General features: G+C 38.5%; 1 protein-coding gene across 1 annotated transcript in view; it reads right to left on the reverse strand.

Moving 5' to 3' along the window:
- The window catches only part of LOC134163337 (collagen alpha-1(XV) chain-like), a 118,776-nt gene that overhangs the window by 10,248 nt on the left and 90,708 nt on the right, over positions 1 to 17,820 (reverse strand). The window contains 9 exon segments of the mRNA XM_062618130.1: positions 1,908 to 2,052; positions 3,418 to 3,528; positions 5,275 to 5,324; positions 8,048 to 8,137; positions 11,353 to 11,398; positions 13,765 to 13,806; positions 14,185 to 14,253; positions 16,269 to 16,328; positions 16,409 to 16,462. Coding sequence (XP_062474114.1) covers positions 1,908 to 2,052; positions 3,418 to 3,528; positions 5,275 to 5,324; positions 8,048 to 8,137; positions 11,353 to 11,398; positions 13,765 to 13,806; positions 14,185 to 14,253; positions 16,269 to 16,328; positions 16,409 to 16,462 — 667 coding nt within the window.

A 17,820-nucleotide genomic window follows, 5' to 3' on the forward strand; every position in this document is an offset into this window, starting at 1 on the left:
TTTCTGGAGTAAAAGCTCAGTTCTTTTTAGGAAGGGAAGAAGGAAAGATATGGAAGACTGAAAGCAAGCATCTTTCCCCATATTACAGTATGTGAGCCCCATATTACAGTAACAGCTTTAACAGAGATAACAGTGCTTTGAAGCTAGAAATAAATAAACATCTGTGTTCGTAACATTTAGTAAAATGGACATCCATCAGTGTGCTGCCTAAAGAAGCTTTTTACAAAGCAGAGAGGAAAATGTGTAGGAGGATGATGAAGACTAATGGCAGAGAGGTGAAAGTATAGGGATGGAATGCTAATAATAATTTGTTTTGTCTGACTGGGTCTCTTAGCTAATTTTCAGAAGTCCTTAACATAAATTACACAGGAAAAGGCCTGAAGGTCTTTATGGATGCTGAGGATCTGTCTGTATTATAATGGTGAGGGGCCAATTCAGGTACAGGCTTATGTTCCAACATCAAAGATATTAAGTATTTCTTCTTTTTCAAATATTTGTCAAAGGATGAAGACTTCTGATAAATATTCAGTTAATAATATTTATTGGAGCACAGATTGGACCTTCTCCCTGGACAGCTATATAAATCAATCTGACCAGGTTCAAGAAATAGCTGGAGAGAACAAAATGGGGACAGAGTAGTCTGCTTCCCAACAAGCATACTGAGGCACAGGTCTTGTGATCAAACAGACTGATTGTTAGTACTCAGAAAAAAAAAAAAAATCAGTATTAGCTAGACCTGCCCAAACTTTAGGCAGGACAGATGTGCCTTATAGCCTCTCTATTCAGTTAACAATGTCCTTTCTATTAGTAAACCATCTTCAGCTGAGACTAAGGAATGCTTTGCTCTGGTTTACCTGGCTGGATTCTCAAGCTGGTCAGAATTCCCAGAGGGAGGAATTAGAGTCACTTGCTCAGGCAGACCTGTAGAGTAAGGTCAGAGGAGGCCAGGACCCAATCCACAAGGACTCAATCTAAGGGCTAGACACTGACAGTATGAGGCTTGTCACTAGCAGACCTGTGACCCAAGAGCCAAAGCAAAAATGTCTTGAACTACAGCACTTGGTTTATAGCCACATATTCCCTTTGATGCAAGTTTGAGAGCATCTGGTAGATTCTCAAGCTGAAGTACATTCTGAAGCTCAAGTGGCACCTTGTTTGTAAAGGTCCCCCCTTCCATGTGACTATTTGTAGACCATTTTACTCCCTTTCTAGTCCAGTAAGTTGAAAATCATTAAAGGTACAGTAATCAACCCTTTCAGAGTTTTGTTTCTATACAGCATTTGCATAACAACTAGCTTTTAGAAGCACTTCTCCAGCAGTTTCATTCTAGACCTAAACTTTACTGTAGGTACTACCTTTATATCATTTATATCATAGAATCATTTAGGTTGGAAAAAGCTTTTAATATCACTGAGTCCAACACATCCAAGTACAGGGCTCAGCACTGAGCCTTTTTGAACCTCAATGGGCCTTGGCCCATCAAGCCAGCATGTCCAGATCCCTCTGTAGAGCCTTCCTCACCTCAAGCCAATCTCAAGCCGATCAACACTCCCACCTGACTTGGTGTCATCTGCAAACTTACTGAGGGTTTACTTGATCCACTCATCCAGATCATTGATAGAGACATTAAACAGAACTGGCCCCAGTACTGAGTCGTGGGGAATACCACCTGTGCCTGGCTGCCACCCAGATTTAATTCCATTCACCTCAAGAAGAGCATGTTCCCCATTACTCCCTCAAGGAGAAATTGGTAGAGAGCAGGAAGGAAGAGGGAAGCAATCTGAATCAGATGTGCAGAGAGTGTGGGCAGATGGAAGAACAGGTACATAAAGACAGTGGTGGTGTGGGTGTGGGCACATGCATATGCACTCACATACACAGTGAAAAGCGAAATCACACCCTCTCACCTGAGCCGTATATTGCAGGGGGTCCTGGTGGGCCTGGTGGGCCAGGTGGGCCAGGAGGTCCAATTTTTCCATAACCTGGTAAGCCAGGTAGGCCTGGTAATCCTGGAGGTCCTCTGGGTCCAACAACTGAATCCCCTTTTGGTCCCTATCAGTGATAAAACAGTGTTTCTTTGAATGTATCAGTTTCACTAGTGCAGAGCCTTTGTCTCTGGTGGTGACATTTTCTGAAGGCCTGGTACCACGTCAGTGTTCAGACATGAGGCTGTATGTAGTTTTCTTCAAGGAGGCGTGGATATTAATGGAAAAGGAAAAGGTGACCATGTACTAAACCAAATTAAAGAATTCAAGTTTCAGAAAGCTTTCTGAAAATTTTTGCACCTATTCCTTAGTTGCTGACACCTGCAAAACTCTCAACAGTACTCTCAAAGCCCTGGATCTCAACTTTGCTCTTGCTGAGACTACTTGATTTGATGTGTTTACAAGAGTTTGTCAGAAGGTACATGGTGCAAAGCTTTAACATGAAGTGTGTCTATGCAGGATGCGTGTCTCATGATGAGTGCTGTCTTCTCCCTCCTGTGATGAAATTTCAGCTCATAGTCCTTAAACTCTCCAGCTGCTAGTCTTCCAGATTAAAAAGGCTCCAACTCTGCTTTTCCAGTTCAGCAGTGTGTCCTCAGCCTGAATGAGGAGGGCTTGTGCTCCCTGTGCTAAAACTGGCTTGCATACATGGAACAGTTTTTGGTCTCTGGACTAGGAGAGCTCAACTGTGCCAACCAACTCCTTGCCAGTAGAACAGTTTCTAAAAGGGGAGATGGTTCTCAGAAATGTGGAGTACTAGGGGATTTTGTGGAGGTGGGCTTGCTAGCCTAACACTTCGACCTCAGTTGTGACCCACCTATTCATGCTCCTTGGCACTGAATATGATAATGGAGCAATGCAATGCACGTATTTGTTGCCAGATCTCAAGGATAAGATCAAGTTTCCAAAAAATTAGTGCATTTGATTCTAAAGTAACTGTGGTGGGAATTGCCAGAAGATAAAACAACTAGGCAGAGATTAGACAGTGAATGAATTTTATAGGAATGATCCAGACTGATATACACTGGACTTTACATTAATGTTTTTGGATTACTGGAATAGAAAATGAGATTAATTATTTAGATGGAACATAATTATTTTGGCATTTATGGGGATGTAAGTAGGAACGTCACAAGTTATATATACTGCCTTGATTTGTAATGCTATTAATAGCATGAACCTACATACTGATGTAGTTGTATTAGGCAGCTGAGCATAACATTGCATCAGTTTTTCATACCAATTAATTCTGTGCACAACAGTGAAGTGTTTGTGTTTATGCCTAGTGCAACTCTGTTCTATTCACCTAATGGTTAGCATATGAATTTTTATATAGCTCTTAGCATCATTTTGTCTATCTCTTTTTAGTGCCTTCTAATTTAAAGCAGTGGGTACCCACAAATATTCCTGTTCTACAGCTCGCATGACTTACAACTAATCCTGGTCTTCCAGGTGGTCCAGGAGGTCCTGTCAGAAAAAACCCTCCATTTGGTTCTCCTTTTTCTCCTTTTAAACCAGTGACTCCGTTGTCTCCTTTTTCACCCTTTGAAGAGAATATATTTTAAAACACTGAGCTGAAGTGAGATCTCTATGTACTGATCTTTCAAAGTTACATGAAACCTCTGAGCTTAATAAAGAAAAGTATCTGCCTAAAATCTTTTTCACATCATGTCCTTCTTCAGTGATAAGGAATGAAAAGGAACACTCTCTATTGAGGCTGCAAAGTTCTCTCAGAGCAGGAGCTAGAGGTGGAGTTAGGTGGAGGCAGAGAAAATACCTCTGCTGTTTTCTGCTATTCTACCTACTCTTGTTTTGTGCAGTAAGTGGAGGTAAAGAGAAAGTTGGAGGAAGCATAAAAGCCTGTTTTTTGTTTTTCTGCTTTTCTGCTTCATCAAGGCAAAAGCAAAGCAAGATTGACATGGAATGGACACATATTTAAAAGTATGTGGCAAGGTTACTGTGCACAGGATGAGAGAAAGGGGAGGGAGGGGGGGTGTAACAGGATAACAAAAAAGACACCACACAAAATTGCAGACACTTTGACCTGCATTCCTTTTTCTGTCCTTCATTGTTGGTTATCAGTTAGTTTGGGGAACAGTGTCATTACTAGGTCATTATCTCTCTGTGCAAAATGAGCCACAACAATCGTAGGTTCCTCCTCACATTATTTTCTTCTGTTCATCTGCCTTTTTTTTTAACTTCACCTTTTTTTGGTCTACTTTGTTTCACCTTTCTGAGAAATAAACCTGTGAATAGAAGAGGCAAAGAGCAAAGCAAGAAGGACAAGATAACTGCAAAAAGCTAGTAGGGATGGCTATATATAGCTCCTCCTCTGACTTTTCTTCCTTTTGGTTTCCCAGCAAACAGCACTATAAAGCTTTATGTACGGCATGCCATTTTGCAGAGATGAAGGAGTAGATGGAAAATGAATTCTTTGTAGCTAAAACTGTAAAGCTACAGACACAATTCTGTAAGATCAAAGAAGCCATGTCAGTTCTGTCATGCATACATGTAGCACTTTATATCATGGGAATAACTTAAATGCACTCAGCCAAACTGAAACAGAATCTGTAAGCCAGACAGCACTAAGAGTCCTTCAAGGAAACTGACAGTATACTGCTTTTGGTGGTATCATTAAATGATAACTCGTTTCAAATTCTTTCAGATCTACTGATAAAGAGCCTTGTTTACTAAAAAACATTTAAAATAATATTGCATTGGTAGTCTTCTTTGTCTCTTGAAGTGTTCAGGAGAATAATGGAACAAAGAGAGACCAAACACATCAAGGTGTGGGTATACTTTCTTGTAAGAGATTCCAGAGAAAGTAGTTTTCATCCTTTGAACATATTCAGGGTGCTTAAAAGAGAAATAGCATTACACAGAAGTAATTTCTCCCCCCTGCAATGTGTTAACTATTGCTAAATTTTTCTAGAAGCCCTTTGGGTAATGGATGTCTCTTAGCTGACCTGGCATGGAAACACAAGCGTTCATTTATGGCAGATAATTTATACCAATTTATGTTAGGTAACAGTGAATTATGACTCACTCTAATATCACCAGGAAGGTAAAAAGCCTCAGTAATAAATTTTTAACAAAAGTCTGCTATCTCTATACTTGTAATAAGCTTGTCTATGCAGCTGGAGTTTAAGAAATTTGTATTATTTATAATTACTGATGCTCTGATTTGTTTTGTATATTTCACCATGCTATACTGTTTTATGCTTAATTTATAGTGAAGTACATTTTAAAAAAGGTCAACAGAACTCAAGCACAAATGGGATATAATTACCTTTATGCTATTAATAAAGTGGCTAAAATATGATGGAGGCAGAGGTGGACCTGAAAAATGAAGAAAATACAATTAGGTACAATAATTATCTGTAATTTTCTTTTTAAAAGCAGTCCTTTGGATATTACTGGTTTGGGAGTTTAAAGGAAAAATATTTACAATTATAACATTAACCTTTAAATCTAACAGATATTTTTAGTTTGGTTTCCTAACAAAGCAAGGCTTACATGCCCTATCTTGTCTGTTATTCCACCTTAATAACTTCTGAATCTAATTATGAATTTCAGACAAATTTGAAAGCCAGGAAGTCTCAAAGGTGAAAAATTCCCAGTCTTCTGAAAAAAACACATGGCAGCCTAGCAGAGGCTTAAAGAGAAGCATTCAAATTTGATGGAAACCAAGGTAAAAGAAAAGCTTTCCACGTTTTGTCAGCAGTGGGGTGACCAGTCAGTAGCCGCGTTATCTTTTATGCAAGGAGAGTACCATAACTGACAAATGAAAGGAACTTGTTGTGCTGTGCTGATCACAGAATAATTGTTCTGTGAAGCTTTTCTGCAACAAAAAACAATACCAGTATCAATGGTTATACCACCTGTGTTCTGTTGTCTGCCAATGGTGGTCAGCCAAAGCTGCCAAGCAGGCACAAAAAGTCCAAAAAGCCTTCAAATAATCTCTGTTTGGCATACACTTGGCATACAAAAAAAGATTGTTTTAAAGCTGTCCATAACAGCTTCATGCATTTTCTTCAAATGTGTTCCGATTAATTTTTGATACCTTTGGGTCCAACCTTGTGCCAGCCATAGGACTGAGATCTCAGTATGCTATTTCAGATACAATTAAATCAAGTAGACATTGTATACATCTGTATGAATCAGAAATGTATTCCCCCTATGGCAGCTATTTTGACTTTATTTCAACCCTGCCAATTATAGCTCCCTGCAGCAGTTTACTCGATCCATGTGAAGAGATGCTTTTTACCCACTTTTCTGTTGACTTCATATTTTTGCATGAAATCAATTGATAGAGCCTATTTGTAAGGTTGTACAGTAGATATTTTGTGAATATAAATAATAAATCCACTGCGTGGACAAGTACTACAGTTCAGAAAGCTTTTCTGATTGCTGAAACTCAACAGATACTGTAGTGGAAGGATCTTCAGCCATCTGTCCCTAAGAGAAGGTTTTGAAAAATTCCAATACTTTAATCATGTTCCACTACCCTGCAACTTCTGGCTTGTGAATTTTTACTGTCAATGATTGTATGTACATCTGTGAGACCTAGAAAATTGGTTTGTATGAAAGAATATTTTAGCAACTACATCAATGAGCAAGAACCAAACAGGAATATTTTATAGAGCAGGAACAGAATTAGTCTTATTTAACATGTTTTAACTTCACAAAATATTGAAGCTAGTTAGGATTTGGTTGGAAAACAAGTAAATGAATATCTGTTATTTTAAGAGAAAGGTGAATTCAGTTTTCAGGTTAACCAGAATTCTTGTGTTATTTTCACCATCTTCCACTAGCTGCAGTTTTATAACAAGATCATAAGCATAATCTTTTCATAATCCTCTTCTTCTGAAGAACCTGATATTGTAAGGTATAGACAAAAATACTTGTAGGACATGAATTTGCATTAAATACAGAACATGGAACAGCATGTTCATGGTGGATAAGCCAGCACAGAAGATGAAATTTTCTTAATTTCTGCTGCTTCTTTTTACACGTTTATTGATGATTAGGAAGCACTAACCACTTATTTTAAGGCACTGGATACTGAACAGAATAAAAATGAATTAGGATGAGGCACTAAAACAGGTTTTATTAGAACAAACAGATGTCCTCTTAAAAATAACCAAATTACCTTCAGTCAACAGAACTGTGTCTTTGGGACGAAGAGAGAAATATCCGTATAGATATAGCTTTGTATTTATTATAAACAAAAAGATAAAGATTATGAATATGCTATAACAATATTAATTTGAAATATGGCTTCTCCTATTTCAAAATATTTCTGGCACTGACCAAAGGCTTATCTCAGTATACGAGATTTCAAAAAATGTACAGAAAAGGAAGAGACTGTAATCTTTTCAAACAGATGCTTGTTTCTGTATCTGTTTTTGAATGTGTAAGAATTAGCAACATGCATCAACTTTTTGATACAGAAAAGTAAATGTTTATAGTGGAACATCTGCTATGATACTCCTACCACCAGTGAGTTGGTATTTTTAGTTCACACAGACTTGTCATGATTTTCATAAATAAAGCATAGAATATTAAAAAGCTGGTTGAACATCTAGTTACACTTCTTGCTGGAAGTGAGACTGTCATCAGCAAATGACTGCCTTGAACTCAGAATGCGGAAGTGTGTTACCCTGAGATGGAAAGCACTGGATTTTAGCCTAATTGACTCAAGAAGATTTCCAACAAAATGGTATCTCAGAAAATGGACATGATGTCCTAAAATTTCAAAAAATCTCTGACCAGGCAGTTACATTTCAATATGTATTCTCATACTTAACTCATTCATAATGCTCACAAATGTACAGTGTAGGTACTTCTTTCCATAAGACATTTTGCATAATATCATGGCTTTGTTGTTCTGTGTGTCAATTCAGCAAGGAACCTTGGTATAAGTCTTTAGGCAGGTAAGGCTTCAGGAGTAAGTATCAAAGCACTTTGTTGAATTGCTTTCTAATTTAAATGTCTGTTTTGTATTCCTTCATGTATTCATTTATAGGATGCCAATGATATACCAGGTTTGGTATACCTACCTGGTGGTCCTGGAGCACCTCTGTCTCCCTTTTCTCCTTTTAAGTCCACTGAATTGCGCAGCCCCCAGGAATCTCTGTTTGCTTTAGCACCTGCCACAAAAGCATCATGAATTCACAGGATCTTGCAAACAGCAGAGACAATAGCAGTGACAACCACCGAAAGTGAGAGCAGGCTTTGCTACACGTGTGGGACACGTGGCTCTAGTCCTTATGTGCTTGTCTCACTCGCCTCATGAGCATTGAACAGCTGCCTGATTGTCCTCTCTTATGAACTGCAACATGTGCAAGACAGTGTCTTACAGGTCAGTCTTCCCTAACCACCTAGCCTAAGACAAACCTCACTGCATTTGTGAATTTCACTGGGGCAGGTGTACAAACAGTTCTTGAGTTATGGCTCTGCTTTTGACATCGCACCTTTTACTAGCTCCAGACTTAAAACCAAACCAATAAATGATAACATCCGAAACTGTGAATGTAAAAAATGTTACAATTTATTGCTCCTTCATGTCATAAAAGCATTAATAATGAAGAAAACATTCTCTGAGAACAGATGTGCTTTTGGCATAATTTTACACCCAGGTGGGCTAAGGGTAGAATTGCATCCAAATACATCTGGGTAAAGCCTCTATTTTCCCAGATATGATTCAACTTCCATGGTAACCTTACCCTATAAAATATCTGGGTAAAACGACCTGTGAGTATTTAGACTTCTTAGGTCTGATTTCTCCCTTTGTTCTATATGAGTAATTGCTAGCATCTTTGCAAAATTAATATAAAATAACACAATTGTACCATGATAACATCTTATAGCCACTTCCTTCAGGTAGAGATGCTTTTAAAGCTTAAGGTGAGCTGGTCCTATTCAGAGTTACGAGCAGGAAGAGTGCAATGACAAGCAGATACAAGATACATCTCTTGAAGTAATTTTTGATTGTTCCCTGCCCAAGATATCTTCAGCCCCTGTGGCTAGTAGTGATCTATTCTTGCAGTCAGTGGATCTTCTTACCTGATACGATTGAATTTGTCAATTTCACTGGGACAAGCACAGAGACAGTCTCTTGCTTGGGTACCCAGTCCATGCTCCACAGCCTGGTGCCACTTATAAATAAGATTTCATTATTAAGAAATAAATAAAGACCTTATTGGTAAGAAAGCCTTAGTTTGAAAAATAGTTGCAGCATTTTTTCTTCTTTAGTTGTGCAGAATGACTGCAAATTTAGAAGAATGAGATAGACTTCTTCCCTTTCAGAGTCCCATGTTACAATGGAAGTTTCCAGACAGTTCCTCTACACCTTTCTCTTGTCTTTCAGCCATGAGAAAGTTGGTCATACGCCCACAGGTCTCCCCATGATCTGTCTGGTGACTCAGCCTCCAGTTGTGAGCCCATATTCCAATGCCTACTGACAAAACAGTGAGGCCTCATTTTGTAATTCCACTGAGGCCAATCGCACAATGTCTCAGGTGCACAGCTAGTTTTCCTAGTTGTCAGCTGAACCCTAACTATTGCACTGTGACATCTTCAGATTTATTTTCCAGGCAGATTTCCAATCTAGTCATCAGTATTTTAGGTCATCTTAAAATACTGAGACCAATACAGAGTTATACAAGCAAGCTGTTCTCGCAGTGTCTTCTTCGACCAGTTACTATGTCCATTCTTGCCCTTTATCCTGATCCCTTACACACTTTTCCTTCTCTTGCTTTCTTTTTCCATTTGGATCAAGGTGGCCTGGTCTTTCTGAGTGTCTCAGTCATTGCTGAGGGAGAGGAGCTCTTCCAGTTGCTGTGCCTGCTCTGCCTACTCTCTGGACCATGCTACTGAGCTGGCCCCAGGTAGCCATCTCTTCCTCCAGAAACACCTCCAAGATCCAGCATTTGGAGCTGATATAGCGTATACTACTGCTGCCTCGATTCAACTTGTTTTGCATGCACACTCTGAGTTATCTGATTAAACTGTAAACTTTCCAGATTCCTTCGCACAGTGATGGGAACACTGATTTGATCCTCAGGAACATGGGAACAGGGTAACAGGTTTAGGCTGTATATTTAGGGCTGCACTACTGCTTTTTTTTCCCCCACTCTGAAAATATAATGAGTAGGCAGGAATGAACTTTTGTTTTAAGTATTTAAATAAAAGGAAGAAGACCACTGACTTTATTTCCTCTGAGATCTTGAGAAGACCTCTTTCTCCACTGTGTTTCACTGTATCATAATAAAATAGCCAGCTGCTCCCGGTGGATGCACAGGGACTTTGTTTTAGTGTTCGGTCTTTTTTTTTTCCCAGCTTCAAAAAGCTCTGAAGGGGCAAAACTGTCACAGAATTTTCTGTTACCCTTGGAACTGAAAGACTTCCACACAATTTGATCATGGCAGCATGATTTTAAACATCTGTCACCACTGTTTTATTGTGTGGGTTTTTTCTCTTCTTTTTTCTTGTTTTTTTTTGGTGGTTTTTTTTGGTTGTTGTTCGTTTGTTGGTTGGTTGGTTTGTTGCTTTTTTTTTGCACAGAATTGCTTCCTGTTTCTCTCTACATGTTTCCCTCATGCATCCTTGGAGCATGTCTTTGAGGAAGGACGAAAGCACAGACTCAGGCTTGCATTAATTTTGATGCCTGATGCGCAGAGTAGGTGACCACCTTGTGCTTATCTGATAGAGTTCTGTCTCAAGAATGGAAAGATTGAACCTTATATAATCTTAAAATGGGAGAGAGAGAGAAAACTCTGTGTAAATGGTAACTTTTCCTCCTTAAACTGAAGAAAGAAGGGATGCATGCTGGAATGATTTTAGGATTTACTATTGGGGCTGAGAATTAGTATGCATTTAGAGAAAAAAACCCAATAACGATCAACTGAATAGACACAAGTTTTAAACAAAATTGTCATAGTTAAAATCCTCAGTTTCAAGCATTTACCTAGGCTGAAAGTCTAAAACCAGCAGAATGTCCTTTATCAGCTTGGAGTCAACTCTTAGAACTAAGGAAAGTGCCTTGAACTTAGGGCTTGTTATGGGCATTTATTCTGTTAAATCATGGATTCTTTGTTAAAAAAAAAAAGTGGACATAAAAAACTTTTTCAGTCCCTGTATGGAGGTGGACGCAAGTAATCGGGAGTCTTTGAATTTAGGAGCATGTTGGGACTGGACCAAGATGGGATCTTACAGTTTCACCAGAAAAAGAAAGCAGACCACTTCTTTCCCCCCTCTCCTTCCAGGAACCCCAGTTATGCAATAACCACAAAAAAGTGCTTATCTTAGAAAAAAACAAAAAAAAAGCTTATTCACACCAGGGTACAAGAAAATAATTACTCACCATGGACATTAAGAGTTTCTTGATTTCCAGGGTAAAGAGTGCTCACCTGCAGACAAAGAAATCCATTGAAAATTATTTTTACACATTAACCAATGGAAGTGCATTACTTGGTGTAACTGAAAAGCCTAGATATTTTGCATGCTAATAAATATTATAACAACACTCTGGATTATATCAAGTTTGATATAATCTGAGTGTGTGTGTATATATATATTTGTCCACGTATTAGCTGATCAAGCTTTTTTCAGGATTGTGCTCTCTTTAACATGCCACATGCTTTTAGCAAAAGGGCAACAACACATGTTTTGAGGTATTAGCAAATCCTGCTCTCAGTCATGCCAGTGAAGCACCAGAAAACTCATTCTCCAAGGACAATTTTGAATTTACATCACTGCATTTGAAAGCGGATTTGACTTTTGATTGTAAGTTAGCAGACTGTGTTTGTAAATTTCTAATCAGACCATGGCTATGCCTACTGTCTGATGTTAACCTGTGCTCCAGAGGCATTGAGACCAGAACTGGGAGGCAGAAGCTATTCTAGTCTATCCTTCTGGCACCAGCCACCTGTAACAGTGGGCATGCTACTTAACCTCTACTGCCTATCTTCAGAATAAGGAGAGTGCAGGAAGTTAAAAGTATCACAGTACTTGGAAATGGCCAGATCTTAGTACTAGCTAGAACTATTTATATGAATCTAGGCAAGTGTATGAAAAAAATCAAAGGTGCTACATCTGGCTAACCTGGCTCTTAGAAGTCTTACTCACATGGACAGCTCCATTAACTTCAGAAGTTTAGCTCACATGAGGAAACCTTGTGGGTTCAGTCTGTAGTTCTTTATCAATATTCATTTATGTAGGCATAAACAGCAGACTTCTTATATATAAACTTGAATAGGTTTAGGATATTACTCACAAATGTAGGACAAATCTATCTAGCATACTCAAATGCATTGACGTGTTTATAAGTACAGGTTTTTATTGCTTGTGCACATAAAAGTTGCTCCTATTCACCAATTGTAACCTTCTTAAAAAGTGACCATTATTATCTGAAATTCAGCAGAAATAGGCTTACATTGTTTGAATCGTTCCACGGGGAATCATAAGAGAGTTGAGGCTGGAAGGCATTTCTGGAGATTGGCTAGCCCAAAGCAGGATCAACTACATCAAGTTGCTTAGGGCCTGGCCTCATCCAGACAGGTTTCAGAGATGACGCAAACAGAATGCGATTATGGACATGCATGATTAAGCTACAGAAGTGTTATATGGTGGGAATGGGGAGTTTTAAAAGAGAAATTCAAAGAGGTAAACAGATGGTGCCTGGAGGTGATAGGCCAAAACTGCAATGTCAACTTACCATACAATAATGATTATTTATCAGTAATTAGCAGAAAGATCCATAAGCTGGGATACATCTTTCTTCAGCAATAAATGTAGGGTAATGTTGAGTATAGATACATCTAGTATGGTGTAAGTCCAGAGCTGTTTCTTTAAAATAAGTGAAAAAGAACTGGAATGGAAATTGGAGGAGGGGGCACAATGCTATTTTGAGCTATACTGTCTAATGGAAAAGTATAACAGCCATACTGCACACCACACTATTCAGAGGAGGACTGTGACAGAATCCTTTCCAACATCTTAACCCACATCTTAACGGTACAATATTGCCCTAAGGAAAGTAATTCCAGGACTGGACTTCTTTTGTTGTTCATTGTGGGATGTAATATTCATAATTCATTAAACAAAAGTTGCATCAGGGTGTTCTGAAAATACAAACCCCATCTCCTTTCTTTTTATACTATGTGTGTAAATGCAGGTCCTTTGAAGCTAAAGGGGGCTTTGCCATTCCCTTTGGAAAGCAGGGGCAGAGCTTTACCTGATGCCATTCTTGAGATAATAAATGTCTACATGTGAATAGATTGCATTTGAGGATCAAATAAAGAACATGATCTTTCTTTCCTAATGAATCTTTCATGCCACAATGAAACATGTAACAAGTGTTATTTTGTACAGGGAAATGGAAAACAGCTAAAGACGTAAGAACTTGGAGACAGTATTTATATATACATCTGAAGAATGCATGTACATGTATGTATAAACATTCAGCTCCCCAAAGCAACTCTTAAGCTATGGAAATGTAGGGTTTAAAAAGTGTTAGAACAAGTGATCAAAGTGCTTTAAGCAAAAGGTTCTAGTGCTTTTAGTTCTGTTATGTATTTTACATATGGCTAACTTTGGGTATCTAAATGCTTGAAAATCTGTTATTTTGAAGACTAGGTAAAACACGTCTCTGGTGCAAAGCAGAAGGCAGGGGGTGAAAAGCTGCAAAGCTGCTGTGGTTATGCACATAGCTAATTTGGTTATATACTGTCACAGCCATGCTTTTTGCTAAGAGCAGATCCTGTGTGTGACTTACCGGCATTTTGCAATGAGGTCTGGGTGAGACTGGGAAAACTGTCTATTGAAAAAAGGAAGGAAAATGATTTTAATCCATGTAGGTATAATACAGTAAATAACACACCACATAGATCTTATGGACATTTCAGGAGAAAGCCTGGAAACAAAAATTGGCACCTCCTGAGCAGAGAGCCCTGCTTGCTGCCTGAGAGCTCTTAGAGGCCTTTCAGCAAGTAACATGCTCTGTGTGTGTGGCAAAACTCTTACATGACAGTGGCTCCTGTTAAGAGATTTTTTTTCCTGTGCACACAAGCACAGTCACCCCCTGTAAACTGTGTTGCCTGAAACAAGTTTTGATGTTTCCTTTTGCAAACCGTTTCTAGAGTAGCACATTTCTGATACAAAGATAGAACAGCAACTGATCCCCGGTTGTACTTACTCCTTTGATATAAACTATACGTCCTGGTGGTCCAGGAGGTCCTGGGGGTCCAGGCAAGCCAGGAAGGCCCTGGTAAGAGAAAGTGAAAGAAGGAAGATATTAGATCTTTTCATATGGAGTGCAACTTAGTCTACAGAAAGAAGGCCAAGGGGCTCCGAGGACACTATTTAAACAAGAAGTTTTGTATTAAATAGCCTGAGGGGAGATTGAGCATTTAGTTACAAAGACCAACCTGTCCGGTGAATTGTAATATTTAACCTAAAGCACTCTGTGGAGATCAAAATGGTCTAAGATTGTTGTTTCCAGGGGACAAAAACCAAACCAAACAACCAAAACCAAATCCCAGATGGAAACCCCCCAAAGTACTAAAAATCGAAACCGAATTGAAGGCAGTGGATTTCTTATCCAAGGAAAATTAGGTATCCAAGACTGATCTTGGATTCCCAAGACTGCTGAGATTCATATCTTTTCAAATGCCAGTCAGATAACTGCATGCTAATTAACACCTTCAAGGAAAAAGCCTATTCTTTCCTGTATCATTTAAAAAGCTGGTGCCACACCATGTCCATCTTTCAATCCACATCAGTGAAAGCTTCCGTGAGGTGACACATGTCTTCTCAGCAATAATTAAAGGTTTCATCTTCCCTGAGTACTCCACGAAACACTATTAGAACCTGTAGCCTGTTTTGTTTGCTTGTTTGCTTCAGTCTCCCAGCCTGATGTACTTCATCTGGTTATACTTACTTTAATAGTTTTTGTTTGGTTAAGGCAGACAATCCAGAAAATGAAACTTGACACTGTTTGAAGATAGGGAAGAATGGAAGATCTACTTTAGTATTTTCTGCCAGTGGGTGTTCATCTTTTCTGTCATTTTCTTCCAATTTGAATTTGTCTAATTTGCCTCATTTCAGCAACTAATTTTCTATTTACACCTTTCTCTAGAGGTGTAAGCAACCTCCAGTACCTACTATTTTCTTCTGTGAGGATACCCATCTTCAGTCTCTCTGTTAGTTGTATAAAGCAGTATCACAATCTCTCTTTATTGTCCAGATAGAAAATATACTTGTGTTTTGCAGTTTTTGTGCCATATATTTTTTTTTTATTTTAAACAAAATAGAACAAGAGAAGTCATGCAACAGAATTCATTTACAAAAAGTGCTCTACTGAAATAGTTATATTGACTAGATCACCTCTTCTGATGCCTAGCTGATCCATGCTTTATGATTTCCATGCTATCACAGTAAAATATGTTTGTCTTTTTTTCCGGCATGTCTCTGATGCAGATGAAATATTCTTAGCTGCTCTTGTGGTATGAGTACCAATTCTTCTAACACAGATTGCCCATGACATCAGAACAACCACACAAATTACTCTGCTATTGTGAAATTTGTTGCTTTTGCTCAGCAGTGTTTATTGCTGTGTAGTCCAGTCCTCATGTTTGCCCTGAAACCATTTGTATGAAGTCTTTTCAGAAGAACAGACTTGCAGCACCAGGAGCTTGGTTCATCACTCATCATTCCATAATTACAGGTTGTAGGTGGGCACAGATAGGCTATCGTGTATGTGGTGGTCATTATTCTGGATACATGTACATGACAACTAAACCAGGTACTAAGTCTTAGCAAGTATCTCATTGGTAGCAGGGAGGATTCCATTTCACTATGATATGCCCAAGTGCTGTTTACACCTGTGCTAGATAGCTAAGAACCTATGGGAGTATGTTCACACGATGAGGAGTCATACTGATGGCCTGGATCAGGAAGTCTTTGGTATATAGAAAGAATCGGCAATCCTAGATAATTTGCTATTATTTAGCTGTGCTAACAGTGCATCACACATATGATTGTTACACCTGGGAGCTGATGCAACTATGTATGTCTTTAAGAACTGTCCAGATGGACCCAGAAATTGACTTTTAAATAATTGTTATCAGATAGGAAAAGTAGCAGAAACATAGAATTATTTCTAGATCATTTCACATTTTGAGTCCTCTCATCATTTTAAAGGAACTCATATAAACCAGATGAGTTCAGATTTTAAAGGGATTTTTTTCTTCAACCAATTGCAATATTTTAAATACTTACATTAAATGAGTCACCTCGATCACCTTTCACACCTCTCAGTCCATTCAGTCCTGGGCGGCCCTGAAATAAGTAGAAATAGTGTAGTATGTGTCAGAAGCAAGCTCCTCTATCTTTATTCCACTTTAGAGCATAATACGTACTGGACGTCCTGGAAAACCAAGCTCTCCTTTAGGTCCAGTAGGTCCTATTGGTCCCTGGACAAAAAAAGAAAATGTGATTATGAAGAACATATAAAATATATATTTGACATATATTTTGATTATTTAGAATAAGAGGCATAGTTTTATATTTGCATTAAAAATAAGTCTGTGATCATCTGCAGAGAAAGCACAGAATGTCCTCTCTCCCTGCCCTGCTGAATGATCTCAGAAGCTGAGGCCTGCATGTAACAGTCAACTCTGGCTTGGAAAAGACTGTTGTCAGAAATAAAGTCTGAATTCTCAGCCATCTGTAGGGTGTGCACTTCACAACTGAGTCACCATGCATAAAAGGAAAATTAAATGTTTCGATCACTAGAAAAAATGCAGTTAGTTGTGTATGCTTTGTACATCTCCTTTTTGTTTTGCTTTGTTTTTCTAATTATTTTTGAATCAGGCCCTATGAGGAAATGTTTGTGGATCAGCCTGAGAATTCATACGGTGCCAGGCTTCTACATGCCTCTTGCCAGCCTGGGCATATGAATTTATTTATTTATTTGTCCTTGCCTTTATGCGATATCATTTTGCTGAAAAGTGACATACATACGTTAATAGAATATTTATCTGATTATGATGATGTGATTTATCTTAGCATTGAGCTGAAATTAATGGATTAACTGTTTTAATTTTATCGTGCCAAAATTTAAGACTGGATTAGAAATGAAATTTGGAAATGGTCAACATGTGAACATATTAATTTAAAACATCACCACTGTAATCAGAGTTGAAAGCTAACTAGCGGCAGCTGAAAATGTTCAAAGTTGGTAGGACCTTTATTAAACTTCTCTTTCATGTCCTGTTTGAAGGTAATTTCTGCCTGTATGATCAAAGCTAATGGCTCTGTCTAAAGCAGGCAATAGATTTCTGGTGGGCTCTGGCAGATGTGAATTTTAGTATCATGCCCCTAGAATTTCAAAATGATTCATCCTATCCTTCTGTGATGCCATATCCAATAATGGGGTCTGAAAAAAAAAAAAAGAAATCCAAAATGCCTTGGGGTATTTTTGTATTTCACTTTCAGGTATTCGAGACTTTAAAGAATATGCAAATCTGAGCTTTACTGAGAAATGAAGATGATTTAAATGATTAAAAAAGTCTGTTTCTAATCAAGAGAAGTGTCTGGATCTCGTGCTGTAACTGGGACTTTAAATCAACATCAACAGTGTGAGAGTTGAGCATGCTGGAGCCACTGTTACTATTTCCTCTGTCAAAGTGCCAGCCCACCCCTGACAGAAGCCAGCAGTCACAGTTAGAAGTGAAAGAGGAAGTCACAGGAGACTGCTTACCAGAAAAGAAGATTTAATTTACAACAGCAGAGTTGATTTGAGCAGATTGACACTGTGGTTCTTACAAAG

The sequence above is a fragment of the Pezoporus occidentalis genome, unplaced genomic scaffold, assembly GCF_034315485.1.
Source record: "Pezoporus occidentalis ecotype Australia unplaced genomic scaffold, CSIRO_AGI_Poc_V1 ctg2, whole genome shotgun sequence".
NCBI lineage: Eukaryota > Metazoa > Chordata > Aves > Psittaciformes > Psittacidae > Pezoporus > Pezoporus occidentalis.